General features: G+C 35.3%; 2 protein-coding genes across 2 annotated transcripts in view; one reads left to right on the top strand and one right to left on the bottom strand.

The window, feature by feature from the left end:
- LOC115216802 (N-lysine methyltransferase KMT5A-A-like) overlaps positions 1–13,344 on the bottom strand; it is a 28,146-nt gene extending 14,802 nt beyond the window's left edge. Inside the window, exons 1-2 of the mRNA XM_029786385.2 lie at positions 12,958–13,344; positions 83–392 (exon numbers count right to left, since the gene is read on the bottom strand). Of these exons, the coding sequence (XP_029642245.1) occupies positions 83–392; positions 12,958–12,967 (320 nt within the window). The 5' untranslated portion in view covers positions 12,968–13,344. The remainder of the gene's footprint in view (positions 1–82; positions 393–12,957) is intronic.
- A 319-nt stretch (positions 13,345–13,663) lies between these two features.
- The window catches only part of LOC115213696 (protein strawberry notch homolog 1), a 90,412-nt gene continuing 87,680 nt past the window's right edge, over positions 13,664–16,395 (top strand). Inside the window, exon 1 of the mRNA XM_029782593.2 lies at positions 13,664–13,980. Coding sequence (XP_029638453.1) covers positions 13,963–13,980 — 18 coding nt within the window. The 5' untranslated portion in view covers positions 13,664–13,962. The remainder of the gene's footprint in view (positions 13,981–16,395) is intronic.

The following is a 16,395-nucleotide window of genomic DNA, read 5'->3' as shown; positions in this document are numbered from 1 at the left end:
ATTAGAAACACTTCATGGTGGTACCCCAGCATGGTCACAATCCAATGGCTGAAACAACAACAAACAACCAAAAAACACTTACTTTTGCCGGGTCGATGTTTTTGGCTTTTGCTTAGGTGACAATGAATTTCGATGTGTTGAAACAACTCGGCGCTTTTTTGTACGGCCTTTTTTTTTCCTGGAAGGCTTGTTTGAAGGTGACTTGAGCAATAGCAATGGATTGTGGGTATTGCCATTTTCTGTGTTTGTGGGGTTCCCAGGATCAATGGTGTACAGATCAGGCTTTTCATATGAGGCAATACTACTACTGGGTGAAGAATCTGGGGTCAAAAGGGCACTTGGAGGAGTATGCTCTTGATTTGGCTGGCACTCTCCATTCTCAATATTACGACCTACAGTGAAAAGAAAAACAAACAAACAATCTGAAGAACAATTTCTTGATGTTTGAATAAGGAATTAACTGCTACAAAAAAAAAAATACAATTATAAAATACATTTTACATGGGTTTGTGGTTAAGAAGTTTGCTTGGCAATCATGTAGTTTTAGGGCTCAATCCCACTGTGTAGCATTTTGGCTATTATAGCTCTGGGTCAAACAATTGTATATGAAGGGATTTAGTGGATGGGAACTGCAAGACACCTCTTTTGTGTGTATGTGCATTTATATGCTTGTCTTTGTTTGAGCAAAATGGTAATGATATTGGTTCCAAATTTTGGCACAAGGCCAGCAGTTTCAGAGGAGGGAGAGAGTCGATTACATTGACCCCCACTGAAAAGAGGGAAGACAAAGGTGACCTCAGACTATAAGGATGGACAAAATGCTTAACAGCAATTTGCCCAGCGTGCGAATGATTCTGCCAGCTGGTCAGTGTTGTGAATACAAGTAAGGGTTGGTGGCAGGAAGAACTTCAAACTAAAATCCCACTCCAAATAATGCTTCATCCAAACCAATGCCAGAAGGACAAAAAAAAAAAAAAATATATATATAGGTCAAGTCAATAATATATGAAAGAATTAGAGAGAGGAGCACCATTGAACAAAATGATAAAATTCTTAAATGTCCACTAAAATCATACTTAGAAGTCCTTAGATTACTTAAAAATACTTTTCCCTTCGGTTGAAAATACTAAAAACGGAGTAAATATGGTACAGCTCTGAGGAATTTAACACAACTACAGCACTGAAGTGGTCATTGTTTGAATAAAGGAAGTGCTGTAAAAGAGCTATTATTATGACATAATTAGGTTGTTTCCTATAGCCAGAACAATGACATGTCTCTTTCTCTCTCTCCATTAACACAGCATAAACAAAAGGACAAATAGCTAAAAATTGGGTTATAGATTTCAAGTATCAATCCATGCAGTAGAAACCTCTGCACCAGTTTGGTAGCCTTCAACTAACACTATTTCGTCCGAGACCCTGCGGTGCAAGTTGACCAAAATTGAGAGTATGATAGAAAGTTTGCTCTTCCTTCCGTAGAAGATAAAATTCAAATCGGACCATGTTAACACCAAAAGTTATTTACATCGAAAAGGTGCTTTTTTTCTATGAAAATCCCAATTTTTTTACAATTTTTTTACTGCTGTGTCGCCATTTTTCGGTGTATTTCAACCAGAAAAATGTTCACTTAAAGAGAATAACAAGCTACATAATGCAAAATTTTTACTTTTCAAAAATTCCAATTCTAAAGGGTCGAAAGAAACCCGAGCAACGCCAGGCGATACTGCTAGTATTAAATAAGTACAACTACTGGACTCTCGTAGTTCTGACTTAGCCACTGCAATGAAATTTCCAGAATTGCACATAAAAACAATAGGGTTCATAGGCTCCCCTCTGATGGCTGCTGCTTGATGTGGTGAAGGGGCAGTATTATTTGTTACTTTCACTTGCACGATTTTCACTAAGATAAAAAAAAAAAAAAAACCTCAGATTTTTTTTAGGGTGAAAGTACCAAAATTTACCAGAGGGGCTTGTATGGACCAATGACACTGAGAGCAATGCCATTAGGAGTTCTAAACTTTTGGTAGGGACACACTTGGCAGCAAGGTCAAGGATGAGGAGCCAGACTAAGTGTGACCATCTCCCAAAGATCCCAATAGGAGACAAGCAGGCTGTGCATGGACATGCTACAGAAGGCATCACTCAAAAACCATAACCAAATCAACAGCAATCTGTTGCAGCTTCATAACTGGATCCTGCATGTTTCATTCTATATGTGGCACAGGGGAAGGACATGAAACCCAGAGTGTGGGTCACTTCCTGGCAAGTCCACCTTCAACAAATCCATGCCACTGACACTTTCTTCTACTCTGACTGTCTTTTACTCATGGGCTATTTAAAAATCACATTCCATAGAACCAAAAATTATTTATTACTCTCTATAAAATTACAAACCACATCAAATCTATTAAACTTTACCCCATTATTTCACCAAACTAAAAAAGAGCCCAGAAAGCCATCTGAATTAACAAATAAATAATTTTTTTTTATATAACAGTAATAAGGAAATTTTTATATGCGCACTCAGATTGCTAGAAATAGCAACTAAATGTCCCTAAAACAAGAGCCTTCCGTCTTTAAAGGAGGACACTAGAAAATTCAGTCCTAGGACCAGAATACACTATCTTTAAAAAAAAAAAAAATATAAAGCTTGAATGCAAGTTGGCCTAGAATTAAACAATAAGCTAGGAAGCTATTTTTAAACATTGGTGTGTTAATATATGCATGCAAGGGCGGCAAGCTGGGTGGTATTTCATCTGCCGTCACGTTTCTGAGTTCAAACTCCACTTTGCCTTTCATCCTTTCAGGCTCGATTAAATAAGTACCAGTTACGCACTGGGGTTGATGTAATCGACTTAATTACTTTGTCCTTGTCTGTCCCCTCTATGTTTAGCCCCCATATGGGTAATAAAGAAATAAATATATATTTATGTGTGAACACATATATCAACACACATTCTTGTTGAGTCTTCCACATGTTAACAAGTACCTCAAGTAGCCTACGGTATACAGCTAGCCTGGATATTTACCACTTCCGAGGTTTTGCTCGTTACGAAACATATGTAGCCCAGATCTAATCAACTCCATTCCTTAACTCTTGTACGTATATGTACACACACACACACTAGTTTAAAGGGTTTTGCAATCATCATCATCGTTTAACGCCTGCTTTCCATGCTTGTATGGGTTGGACGATTTGACTGAGGTCTGGCGAACTAGATAGCTGCACCAAACTCCAATCTGATCTGGCAGAGTTTCTACAGCTGGATGCCCTTCCTAATGCCAACCACTCCAAGAGTGTAGTGGGTGTTTTTATGTGCCACCAGCATGAGGGCCAGTCAGGCGGTACTGGCAACGGCCACTCAAATGGTGCTTTTTATGTGCCACCTGCACAGGAGCCAGTCCAGCAGCACTGGCAATGACCTCGCTCAAATGTTCTTTTGTATGCCACCAGCACAAGTGCCAGTAAGGCGACGCAGGTAACGATCATGCTCGAATAGTGCTTTTTACATGCCATCAGCACGGAGGCCAGCTTGTTGCTCTGGCAACGAGCACACTCGGATGGTACTCTTAGTGCTCCACTAGCACGGATGCCAGTCATCAAATTTGATTTTGATTTCACTTGGTAACAAGAATTGGTTAGGGCATATTTGAGGAAAAATTTTAATGCTGGTTGAATGCTTACACTAGTTTTTCAAGCAAGAGAGTTAATCCACAAGCCTTTTGAAGGTGGAGAGCAATCAACCACAATATTGTTGTTAAATGTAAACATGTCTCAGTTTCAAGTGAATCTGTGAGATGTCAACACTTACGCATATTCAAAGAACACACATATGAAAGACTTGGTGCTGTGCAGTTAGACTGAAACTGAAATGATGAGATTCAAAGGTTTTCATTTTCATGCCACAGTAAAATGCCTCTGCAACCTACCCCACGCATATGCCTATATATATAGGCGCAGGAGTGGCTGTGTGGTAAGCTTGCTTCCCAACCACATGGTTCTGGGTTCAGTCCTACCGCATAGCACATTGGGCACCTATTATAGACTCAGGTCGACTAAAGTCTTGTAAATGGATTTGGCAGGCAGAAACTGAAATGTGCATATATATATATATATATATATATGTATGTATGTATGTATGTATTTATTTGTGTGTCTGTGTTTGTCCCCCCCACCATTGTTTGACAACTGATGTTGGTTTGTTTGCATCCTTGTAACTTAGCAGCTCGGCAAAAGAGATAGATAGAATAAGTACTAAACTCACAAAGGAAAAGTCCTGGGGCCAATTTGTTTGACCAATGGCGGTACCGTGGCATGGTCGCAGTCAAATGACTGAAACAGGTAAAAGAATATGTGAGTGCAAAATCCACAAGAAATAAGCACCCCCATCTTCTGCTTACATCCCTATTGCAGATATTTAGTATTTCAGGATATTGTTTCTCCTGAAATTCTTTTTGCATAATTTGTTACCAGGGTATAATGTGATACCACAATTACTCTTATTCTTTCTTATAGTGTGCATGTGTGTATATAAGTATATATAACAAATAAAAGACAGAAGATGGAATGTATCAGAACTCAAGCAGTTTCAGGTGTGGAAGCAATGATTAGAATTGAAGGGCCTTAGAGTCAACCTAGCTAAAACCATAGTCCTAATAAGTAGGAAGGCAGGCAAACCACAAATCCCTTCAGGTAGATGGCCCTGCTTGATCTGTAGAAAAGGCATAGGTAGAAACCCTGTAAGATGTACCCAGTGCAAGCTATGGACACACAAGAGGTGCAGCAATATCAAAGAAAGGCTAACTGGGAAGATAGTTTTGTATGTGGCAGATGCTCAGGAGCAACAAACACTGAAAATGTGCAGAGAACAACTTCTGTCACATTCCAGGGAGAAAAACTAGTAGTAGTTGATAGCTTCCGTCAACTAGGTGACCAAGTCAGTAGCAGGAGTGAATGCTCTGAAAGTGTAGCTGCTAGAATAAGAATAGCCTGGGCAAAGTTCAGAGAGCTCCTACCTCTGCTGGTGACAAAGGGCCTCTCGCTCAGAGTAAAAGGTAGACTGTATGATGCATGTGTACAAACAGCCATGCTGAATGGCAGTGAAACATGGGCCGTGACTGCTGAAGACATGCGTAAGCTCGCAAGGAGTGAAACCCGTATGATCCAATGGATGCGTAATGTCAGTGTGCATACTTGACAGAGTGTAAGTATCTAGGGAGAAAAATTGGACCTAAGAAGCATCAGATGTAGTGTGCAAGACAGGATGAGGAAAGCTGTGTGAAAAAGTGCCACACCCTAGCAGTTGAGGGAACCTGTGGAAGAGGTAGACCCAAGAAGGCCTGGGACGAAGTGGTGAAGCATGACCTTCGAACATTAGGCCTCACTGAGGCAATGACTAGTGACCGAGACTTATGGAAATATGCTGTGCTTGAGAAGACCCAGCAAGCCAAATGAGTCCATAACCTTGTGGTCTATGCCAGGGGTGTAACCAGCCCTTTCCTTCATTGGACACTAAACTCTGCTCGTGAAGACCTGTTGAGGCAAGTGAAATCGAAATCAAATTCGATGACTGGCATCTGTGCTAGTGGAGCACTAACAACGCCCTCTGAGTGTCATCGTTGCCAGAGCAGCTAACTGGCTTCCGTGCTGGTGGCATGTAAAAAGCACCATTCGAGCGTGATCGTTACCAGCATCGCCTCACCGACACTTGTGCCGGTGGCACGTGAAAAAACATTCGAGCGAGGTCATTGCCAGTGCCGCTGGACTGGCTCCTGTGCAGGAGGCACATAAAAAACACCATTTGAGTGTAGCCGTTGCCAGTACTGCCTGACTGGCCCTCGTGCCAGTGGCACATAAAAGCACCCACTACACTCTCGGAGTAGTTGGCATCAGGAAGGGCATCCAGCTGTAGATACTCAGCCAGAACAAGATTGGAGCCTGGTGCAGCCATCTGGTTCACTAGTCCTCAGTCAAATCATCCAACCCATGCTAGCATGGAAAGCGGACGTTAAATGAGGACCTCGTGTGTACCGTTGGCGATTTTTGTCCCCCTGTCTTCCCTTCTCCTATGTTTCCGACGAAGAGCTCCGCTCGAAATGTTAAACCCTCCTTCTTCCCTTCTCTCCTGAGCGTCCAATAATACTATATTTGTTCCACGTCCTCACGTTGTTGTGTTTTTTTGTGTTTTCTTGTTTGGATTAACTATATATATATATATATAAAACGGGAAAGTTTATGAAAATAAACAAAAGACGAAGGCAGGTGGAGTACAAACAAACAAATGTATTAGTATAGCGCTCAGGAATAGAAATAGAAAAAGTCTGTTACGTTTCGAGCCTACGCTCTTCGACAGAAAGATACACAGAAAAAAACAAGGAGAGAAAAAAATGCGAGTAGGAGCTAACGATACACACACATATATATAAAGACCAAAGATGAACAGGTATGGATGTATGGTAAGAAGTTTGCTTCCCAACTACATGGTTCCAGGTTCAGTTCCATTATGTGGCACTTTGGGCCAACCAAGGCCATGTGAGTGAACTTGGTTGAAAAAAACTGAAAGAAGTCCCTAGCATGTGTCTTTGTCTGTCCCCCTCCATCACTTGAAACCAGTGTTGGTGTGTATGTGCTTCCATAACTTAGCAGATGGTAAAAGTGCCAAGCTTATAAAAAATGAAGTACTGCAATTGATTCATTCAACTAAAATTCAAGGTGGTGCTCCAGCATGGGCACAGCTTAATGGCTGAAACAAGTATAAGATAGCATTGATGTTTAGTATGATCTATTAGATATATTTATACGCTTGTTCCAGTGAAGCAGAAACAATTGGTACTTCACCTAGTCTTGTGGATATAAAACTGATTCTATGTTAGGTCAGTGGACTAACACTCAAAACAGTGAAAATGCCTTGCAGTATTTCTTTTTGGTTGTTCAGAATCCAAGTTCAAATTCTGTCTCAGTCAACTTTGTCGATCATCCCTCCAAAGTTGATTAAATAAAATATGAGAGTTGTTTGATTGACTAATCTTTTCTCGTCAAATTTCTGGTTGCATGCCTAGGCTCATTATCATTTTAACTTCTACTTTTCCATGCTTGCATTGGTTGGACAGAATTTGCTGTGGTTGATTTTCTCAGACAGGATGACCTTCCTGTGACTAACTCTCACCAGTTTCCTAAGGTGATATTTCCCCAAGACTAGACATATTCTACTGGAAGACTGGAAACAAAACACTGCTGGAATGATGGTGACACAAAATTTACAATCATCATTATCATCATCATCGTTTAACGTCTGTTTTCCATGCTAGCATGAGTTGGACGGTTCGACCAGGGTCTGGGAAGCCAGAAGGCTGCTCCAGGCTCCAGTCTGATCTGGCAGTGTTTCTACAGCTGGCTGCCCTTCCTAAAGTCAACCACTCCGTGAGTGAAGTGTGCTTTTTACGTGCCACCGGCATAGGGGCCAGAGGAGGCTGGCATCGGCCACGTTCGGATAGTGTTTTTTACGCGTCACCGACACGGGTATCACAACTACAATTTCCATTTGATTTTTATTTTGATGTTCATGTACTTGACTCAATAGGTCTCCTCAAGCACAGCAGGTCGCCCTACGATCGTTAGAAAATATTATAGAGGGAAATGCATGTCAATTTAAATGGCATGACCAGTAAAATATCAGACTAAATGCATTACATTAGCATTATTCCTTTATATTCTGAGCTTAAATTCTAAAAATATTTTACTTTTCTTTCCTTTGGGGCCAATCATTAACAGACTACATGCACCTGGGTTTAGCATAACTCTACAGTCAAGAAATTCACTTCACAACCACGAGTTTTTAAGTTAGATACCGTCTTCTACCATGGCCTAAAAGTTAACTAATACCTCACGAAAGGAATTTGACAGCCGTGTGTGTGTGTATATATATATATATATATATATATATATATATTATATACAATTATTTTAAATCCAGATTACTTCCTCATGCATAAATATTTCATGCAATCAACATTAGTTATATGGTTAACTGGCAAATTTGAAACGACACTGTACACGCATGTAAGAGAGGCGTGCATTTTCCTTGAACGTGTGTGTGTGTACATAAGTATGTACGGTTATTTTGCCGAAGTACATACTCATTGGTGAGAAAATCGGAGAAAAAAAAAGTGCTTCAGGAATTAGGATTGAAGCTTTGAGATTATTGTTCAACATCAAATTACAAATACTCCCTTGTAAATACTGTAATACAAGGCAGAAACGTGAAAACGAGGTTTCACATGATGCCCTATAAAATATTTAACTTTACCCTTCAAATCTTTAATTCGTGGCTTTGTCTCAATGTAAAAAAACACAAACTCAGTTTTGTTATGATAGTCATAGAAGGGTTGACATAATTTATAACCAAGAAAAAAAAAAAAGAAAGAAAGAAAGAAAAATTCCATTAACCAATTTCGACTTCTACTTTGGATCACTTTGATGTAGTTTTTTTTTTTTTGTCAAAATGCCTCAGCTCTGAGTAAAGATTCTCAGACTTCTGTGTATAAAGAAATGGTTAGAAACGGTAAGGACGCCGTCGAGCTTATGTAACAAAATGCTTAATATTTTTAAAGTTTCGTTCTGGTCTAAAATCGCACAGAAAAGAAAATCGACTTAGCCTTCCATCCACTCTGGGTAGATATAGATAAGCTGTCAAGCGTGCATTGAGATAAATCTAAGGCCAACTTTGTTTATTGTGGGTCTCAGAAGAAATCGATACATTATTAATCATCATAATAAAGTAAAACTGATGAGAAAAACGACAGAGAATCGAAACACCCAAGTTGCAAACTCGTCCAAATCGATTGATCAGTGAAGCAATGGTGATACCGATATTTCGCCCTGATTTTATATTCCGATTTCGAATTCGACCCCAGAGAATTTTTATATTTTAGTTCTTAGAGTTATTAACTAGCAGCAATATTCAGGAATCAATTTAACAGGTTTCCAATTAGCTTGATGAAATTATTAGCCCACAAGCACTCGTTCTTAAATTATAACGATGCTTTGGTAATTTAGACGGACATGTTTGACTCGAACAATCACCATTTCCCACCTCTTGCACATTTATCTTGCCTAGTCACAATTATTTTTAGTAAATAGGTAAACCTAACGTCACGAGAAAAATATAATGACCACCCAAAATTTCCACATACCTCCTATTATATATATATATCGTTTGTAGAAATACACAAATCCGAAAAATCCCATAAACCGGTCTACCCCACTATAATTAATATATATAAAATGTAAAATTCTTACAAAAATATTCGAACATTTCACCTCTAATAAAGTAAAAAAAAAAAAATCTGTCTTCAAAAACCGTTTTTCATATTAACAAAACAGACTACATAACTAAATTAGGGATCCATTAGGGCCCAATTAGTTCATAAAATACACAAGATTAATCATCATAAATATAAACTGTGTATTTTTAGCTTATATTTAGTAACATTTGTTCCGAAAAGACGTCAAACAGCAAACCAGTCCGTTGCGCTCTTATAACAAAGGCAATAATAACGGTCATGATTTTAAATGTAAAATAGTTACAAATGCTTCAAGCTCGATTCATAATCAACAGTTTGTACAGCATATATATATATATATATATATATATATATATTACACATTATACATACACGGTAGAAATATACAAACATATAACTAACAAATGTATGCAACAACTTGCTGCTATAAAGGCAAATTCCTGCGATCAAAACGTTTAAAAGTGATTCTGGTGGAATTATTTCGTGGAACGAAACTTGTTCGAGGATCTGATCTTGAATATGTGTGTATGCATATATACATACATAAATATATTACACTCACAGTTCCTCTTTCGTAAATATGAAATTGATATTTTACACTTGTTTAAGGAATCGTGTGTGTGTGTGTGTATATATATATATATATATATATATATATATATATACACATCCACACGCACAGTATCAGTGAACACTTGTCGTCGTGGCAGGACAAGCACAAACATCTTTGCGAGTTATATTTTTCTGAGATGGGTGTATATATAATATATACATATGTATGTATATATATATGTGTACGTACACACACAAGCACGCACATTTTATAATAAAGTATAATTATAACTAACTTTTAACTTTATTTAACAAGACCCATCTTATTGTTACATCAACGAACTAATCTTAAACAATAGCGTGTTTCAACAGATTTCACCTTCCATACTTCCAAGTCCCACACACTTACGTTCATTAACAGCCATTTGGTACAACGGCAAACAACAGAATGAATAGCATTGCTCTGACACAAATTACAATAGTTTATCATTAGCGATATGGTGGTGGTACTTTGCTATTTATTTATATTTTATAGACTCCAGGAAAAATTAAAGACGGCGTCAAGTGAGATGGATACAAGCAGATTAATGATTGCATATTAATTTTGTATATTGATTAAGGTTAATTATTTATACTAATTGTACGAATTATATATTAATATTTAAGAAAGGAAAGCTCACACATAGTTCACTTTTTCTGCTCAAAAAGTTTCTTTAACCCAATATTTACATATTAATTATAGCTTTGTGCTTCGAGATCCACTGCTCCAATAAAGATTTATTGCATATATATATATATATATATATATAGAGAGAGAGAGAGAGAGAGACACACACGCGTACATATTAATACATACACAAATGTTTGAGATGGCGGGAAAGGACAAGTCCAGGTGTTAGCTACATAAAAATTTTAAAAATAAGGACCAGTAAAATTCGTTAAATTGTGGCATAAAAAGTCGGGAATATTACTTCTGATCACGGTTTGATAATAAAAAAGTACATTAAAAAACGTTCCCTCCTCTAAAAAAAATATATCAAAGTAACTTTTTAAATTTCATCAAAAATATATTTAAAGCCACTTTTTACGTCTAAAATGAAAAAGAAGGTAAAAATAGGTAACATATGTTGGACAGGAGATAACCTTAAATAATATTTACTGAGATAGAGAAGGAAAAAAAATGAAACTAGATCACATGCTGTTAGAATGATCATATATGATTATATAAATATATATATATACATACACACATACTCTCACTTATACACAATCAAATATATATATATATACAGACGATCAAACATATACGCGCACAATCAAATATATATACATATACACGCACAATCAAATATATATACATATACACACAATCAAATATATATACATATACACACAATCAAATATATATACACATACACACAATCAAATATATATACACATACACACAATCAAATATATATACACATACACACAATCAAATATATATACACATACACACAATCAAATATATACACACGTACACACAATCAAATATATATACACGTACACACAATCAAATATATATACACGTACACACAATCAAATATATATACACGTACACACAAGGTCACAATCAAATATATATACACATACACACAATCAAATATATATACACATACACACAATCAAATAAATATACACATACACACAATCAAATAAATATACACATACACACAATCAAATATATATATACACATACACACAATCAAATATATATATACACATACACACAATCAAATATATATATACACATACACACAATCAAATATATATACACATACACACAATCAAATATATATACACATACACACAATCAAATATATATACACATACACACAATCAAATATATACACATATACACACAATCAAATATATACACATATACACACAATCAAATATATACACATACACACAATCAAATATATATACACATACACACAATCAAATATATACACATACACACAATCAAATATATATACACATACACACAATCAAATATATATACACATACACACAATCAAATATATATACACATACACACAATCAAATATATATACATATACACACAATCAAATATATATACATATACACACAATCAAATATATATACATATACACACAATCAAATATATATACATATACACACAATCAAATATATATACATATACACACAATCAAATATATATACATATACACACAATCAAATACATACACATGCACACAATCAAATATATATACACATACACACAATCAAATATATATACACATACACACAATCAAATATATATACACATACACACAATCAAATATATATACATATACACACAATCGAATATATATACATATACACACAATCGAATATATATACATATACACACAAATATATATACATATACACAATCAAATATATACACAAACACACAATCAAATATATATACACATACACACAATCAAATATATATACACATACACACAATCAAATATATATACACATACACACAATCAAATATATATACACATACACACAATCAAATATATATATACATATACACACAATCGAATATATATACATGTACACACAAATATATATACATATACACACAATCGAATATATATACATATACACACAAATATATATACATACACACACAAATATATATACATACACACAATCAAATATATATACATACACACAATCAAATATATATACATATACACACAAATATATATACATATACACACAATCAAATATATGTACATATACACAGTCAAATATATATACACACACAATCAAATATATACACACACACACACACAAATCTATATACACCTACATCAGCTAATAAACCCCCGATGTGAATAATCCAAGTATTGTTGCTGAAAGATCAAAAACAAAAGTTTTCTTAACAAAACAAATTTCTTTTCTTCCCTCATCTCGTATCATCTACGTCGTTTAAAAACCACAAAATATAAAACCCGCAAAAACTAAAACATCCAAACTAAAAACCTCATCTACAGCTTGACAAACGTCACCAGAATATAAAAGAAACGGCGAGAAACTTACGAATAGGCATTTTGTGTGTGTGATCGAGTTTTGTGTAAAATAAAAGCGTTGAATGAATGACGAGAGGCTACGATATTCGGCTTCTTTTCACAAGAGATTCATTAGGAAGATGATCATAGACGTGCCTAAATAATTCCAATAAAAATACAAGCACGGCGGTAGATGAATTTAGAGAAAGGCACCATAGTCTGCTTGGTTTCACTGTGCAATGGACGGTAACAGCAGGTGGCGGCTGATCTTCCTTCCAAGAAAGGTAAACGCCATTACCACCCAACTAGAAATTTCGATTTTCTTTATTCGCCTTCTGATTGGTCCATTTTAAAACGGTATTGAGATTTTTTCTTGAATTATTTTTAAAAATATCTCCTCAATATCCGTCGTCGACTGGAAAATTAAGATCGACGTTGTTACTAAAAGTAAAAAATGAAATAGAATAAGAAAAAAAAAAATTATTTATTTATTTTTATTTATCTACTTTTTTTTTTTTACGTAAACCTAAATTAAATATTATAGTTACGGAGTGAATATTTAAACGTTACGAAAGCAACGAATTTTTTTTTTCGCTTTTACTTTCTTACGCGTTATAAATAAAAAGAGATTTAATAATGTTTTCCTTTCAAAATATTAATTTCGCTTTCGAACTAAAACAACAATCTGTTATCATCAATAAAAATATTAGCAATGACGTTTCTTATCTCTTCACCTCCGTTACTGCCGGTTCTCCGCCATGTCTTCACTTGGTGAGCTGCTGGAACGATTATCACGAAAGAACAGAAATTTTTATTCGTTTACAATTTTTCCTTTCACTAACTCAATTGTACATTTAAAATAAATTCCAGCATTATTTTAGAGGAAATTTTCAAATGTAAATACCAAAGAAATAATCGACACATTTTTTTTTTCAACATTGTGGCGCATTGAATTATGGGTGCGCTCTTGTTTTCCTATTCAGTGTTCTAATGGCGATTGTCTGATGAGCAACGCTACAACCTTAGCGGAGAAACAATGGCTAATGATGCGCATGTAAGTCTTATTCCACTTGTTTATTGCGGTTAACAACTACATAAAACATTCATCTATTTAAATCCATTCTCATATTTGTTGCTCATGTCGGCGTGCAGCTTATTAAAGATAGAATTGTCTCTTTTTTTTTTTTTTTCGCTTCCCTTTCTAAGCTTTTAACCGTGACTCAGTTCTATTGTAAAATGTTGGCCAAAGAATATAGATATATATACACACAGAAAAATCTTGTGTAGTAGTCAGGTTAGAAGATTGATAACCTGTTTTCTATGTAAATCTTGACATTTCTTTCTTCGTAGCCTATTATATATACATATTATTCCCGCAAACCGACGGTAAGAATTTCAGCTAAATACGTCGAGGAAAATCCCCGAACAACTCCCTCAACACATATACACATACATGTGTATATATATATATATATACACATATATGTATATATACATGGATGTGTATACACATACATAACTTAATATGCATTTCTGGTAGTTTGAAGTTTGCTGGGGTTTTTTTTTTAAACTTAAAAGCCAGTTGTAACAAACGATGTGAAGTTGCAATGTAAGAAAAGACAAATACACCGCCTCACAGTAGAAAGGAACTGTGGAAGTGATTTATTATCATTGCTGTGTGTGTATATCTATATCTAATATATAATTATATCTTTCATATACACATATATATATATATAAAATGATTTGTCGGTTCTTTCTTCAGTTTGTGTGTCAATATTTTTTGTAATGATAGGGAAATCACAGAATCTTTTCCTGCTAATAATCTAATAGCATTATTATTGTTGTATCTTTCTATGAAAAACTGAAGATTGTTTTTTTTTCTTCATCGCTTGTTTTACATTGAAGCTCATAACTACCTCCTTTTCCTAACACACACATACATATAAATGTATATATTCCTTCGCCCTGCCTCTTACACCAAGCTCTTTGAAATATCCTGGTTCCACAGAAAACTGCGATCAACAGTCTTCTCTTTTTCTTTAGAGAAGTTTTTTTCTTTTCCTCCTTTTTTTTTCAGGATTACTTATTAACGCGATTAATGTCTAATTAGTTCCTAGTCTTTTTTTTTTTAAATTTATTCCTCTGTTTCACTATTCACTTATCACGAATCTTTATCAAAAGTAGGAAGTAAAGCACTTAAAAGCTGTAATATATCTTATTAATTAACAATCACTGATATTGTTTAATCATAGATCAGACATTTCTATGATCAAGAGCTGACCAACTTGTATCTTTTACGATTTCATCCCTCTGTCCAATGAGTCCGTCCCCTTTTAAGACAGTTTTGTATGATTTGAGGGAATTTGGTTGTTGTTTCTAAAAAGTCATGTTTTTTTAATGTGGCAATTGGTCCGTCTTCCAGTGTTTGGGCTAAAACTTGACAAGGTACTATCTATACAATGATTGCTAATATAGGCCTACTGTCAATCTAATCGATCGGTAAGTATTTGAACTCCGAACCAACTGCAATGTATTTTGATTTTGTCCGGCGCTCAACCACTTCTAATGTCCATTAGTGCCCTTGTTTCTTATCAAACATTTTTCTTTTCATGTGTTTGTAGCATTTTGGTGGTCAGGTCAGCTGAATAACTTGTATTCTCATCAGTTCTTAACGAGAAGTTCTGGTTTAGAACAAATAAAAAAAAAACTAAATTTGTAAATAAGATACTTTATTAATTTAATTTCAATTCAGATAGATGGCTACAGGCTAAATGAAGCGAATTAAAATATGCCCCTTGACTGTGTTATATTTTGAAGAGAGGCTGTCGAGCACGTGTTCTTTTTTGTTTGTTTAAATATACTATTTTTAACTACCTTCACACCGCTTTGTCGTCTCATAAAATAAGATTGATATTTTCACTTTTGTCATTAAACATTAACCGTTCTTGACTTATCTAGATTAAATACATTGTTTTTGCAATTATTTCCATTGCCGTCATTAACAACTTCGGTGATAACTTTTTTCTAATGCCCCTAATTCGTATCTTTTCGCTTTTTTATTCACTAAGATATGTATAATAATGAAAGTATTTAGTTTATAACTTATTATTTATTGAGAGGTAATACTGTCTCTGTCGCTAATATACATTGTTTATTAACATTATTGGGTGAGCTACTTTATCTAACCTTTAGTCAACCGTTATCTGAGGCATTCCAGCCGTGACCATTCGGTTTCATGGGCTGTCTAGGAAATCATTATCTAATATGTCCTTTCCGTATCCCTGCTCCCTCTGTTTGTTATTTTTGGCAAGTATAGCGACCTGGTTGGGTCTTCTTGATAGACTCGGAGTGTACTACCATTATCTATGTACAGTACCGGTGAACCACGTTCGCATCCCCGGGTGAAAGAGTTTCACTTGACAGGCAGGATCTTCATTTTCTCCCATAAAAATAATGTAGGAAGCCT

This window comes from Octopus sinensis, linkage group LG1 (genome assembly GCF_006345805.1).
Source record: "Octopus sinensis linkage group LG1, ASM634580v1, whole genome shotgun sequence".
NCBI classification, from domain to species: domain Eukaryota; kingdom Metazoa; phylum Mollusca; class Cephalopoda; order Octopoda; family Octopodidae; genus Octopus; species Octopus sinensis.
The sequence above is the reverse complement of the archived record's forward strand: the minus strand, read 5'-3'. Positions and strand labels throughout refer to the sequence as shown.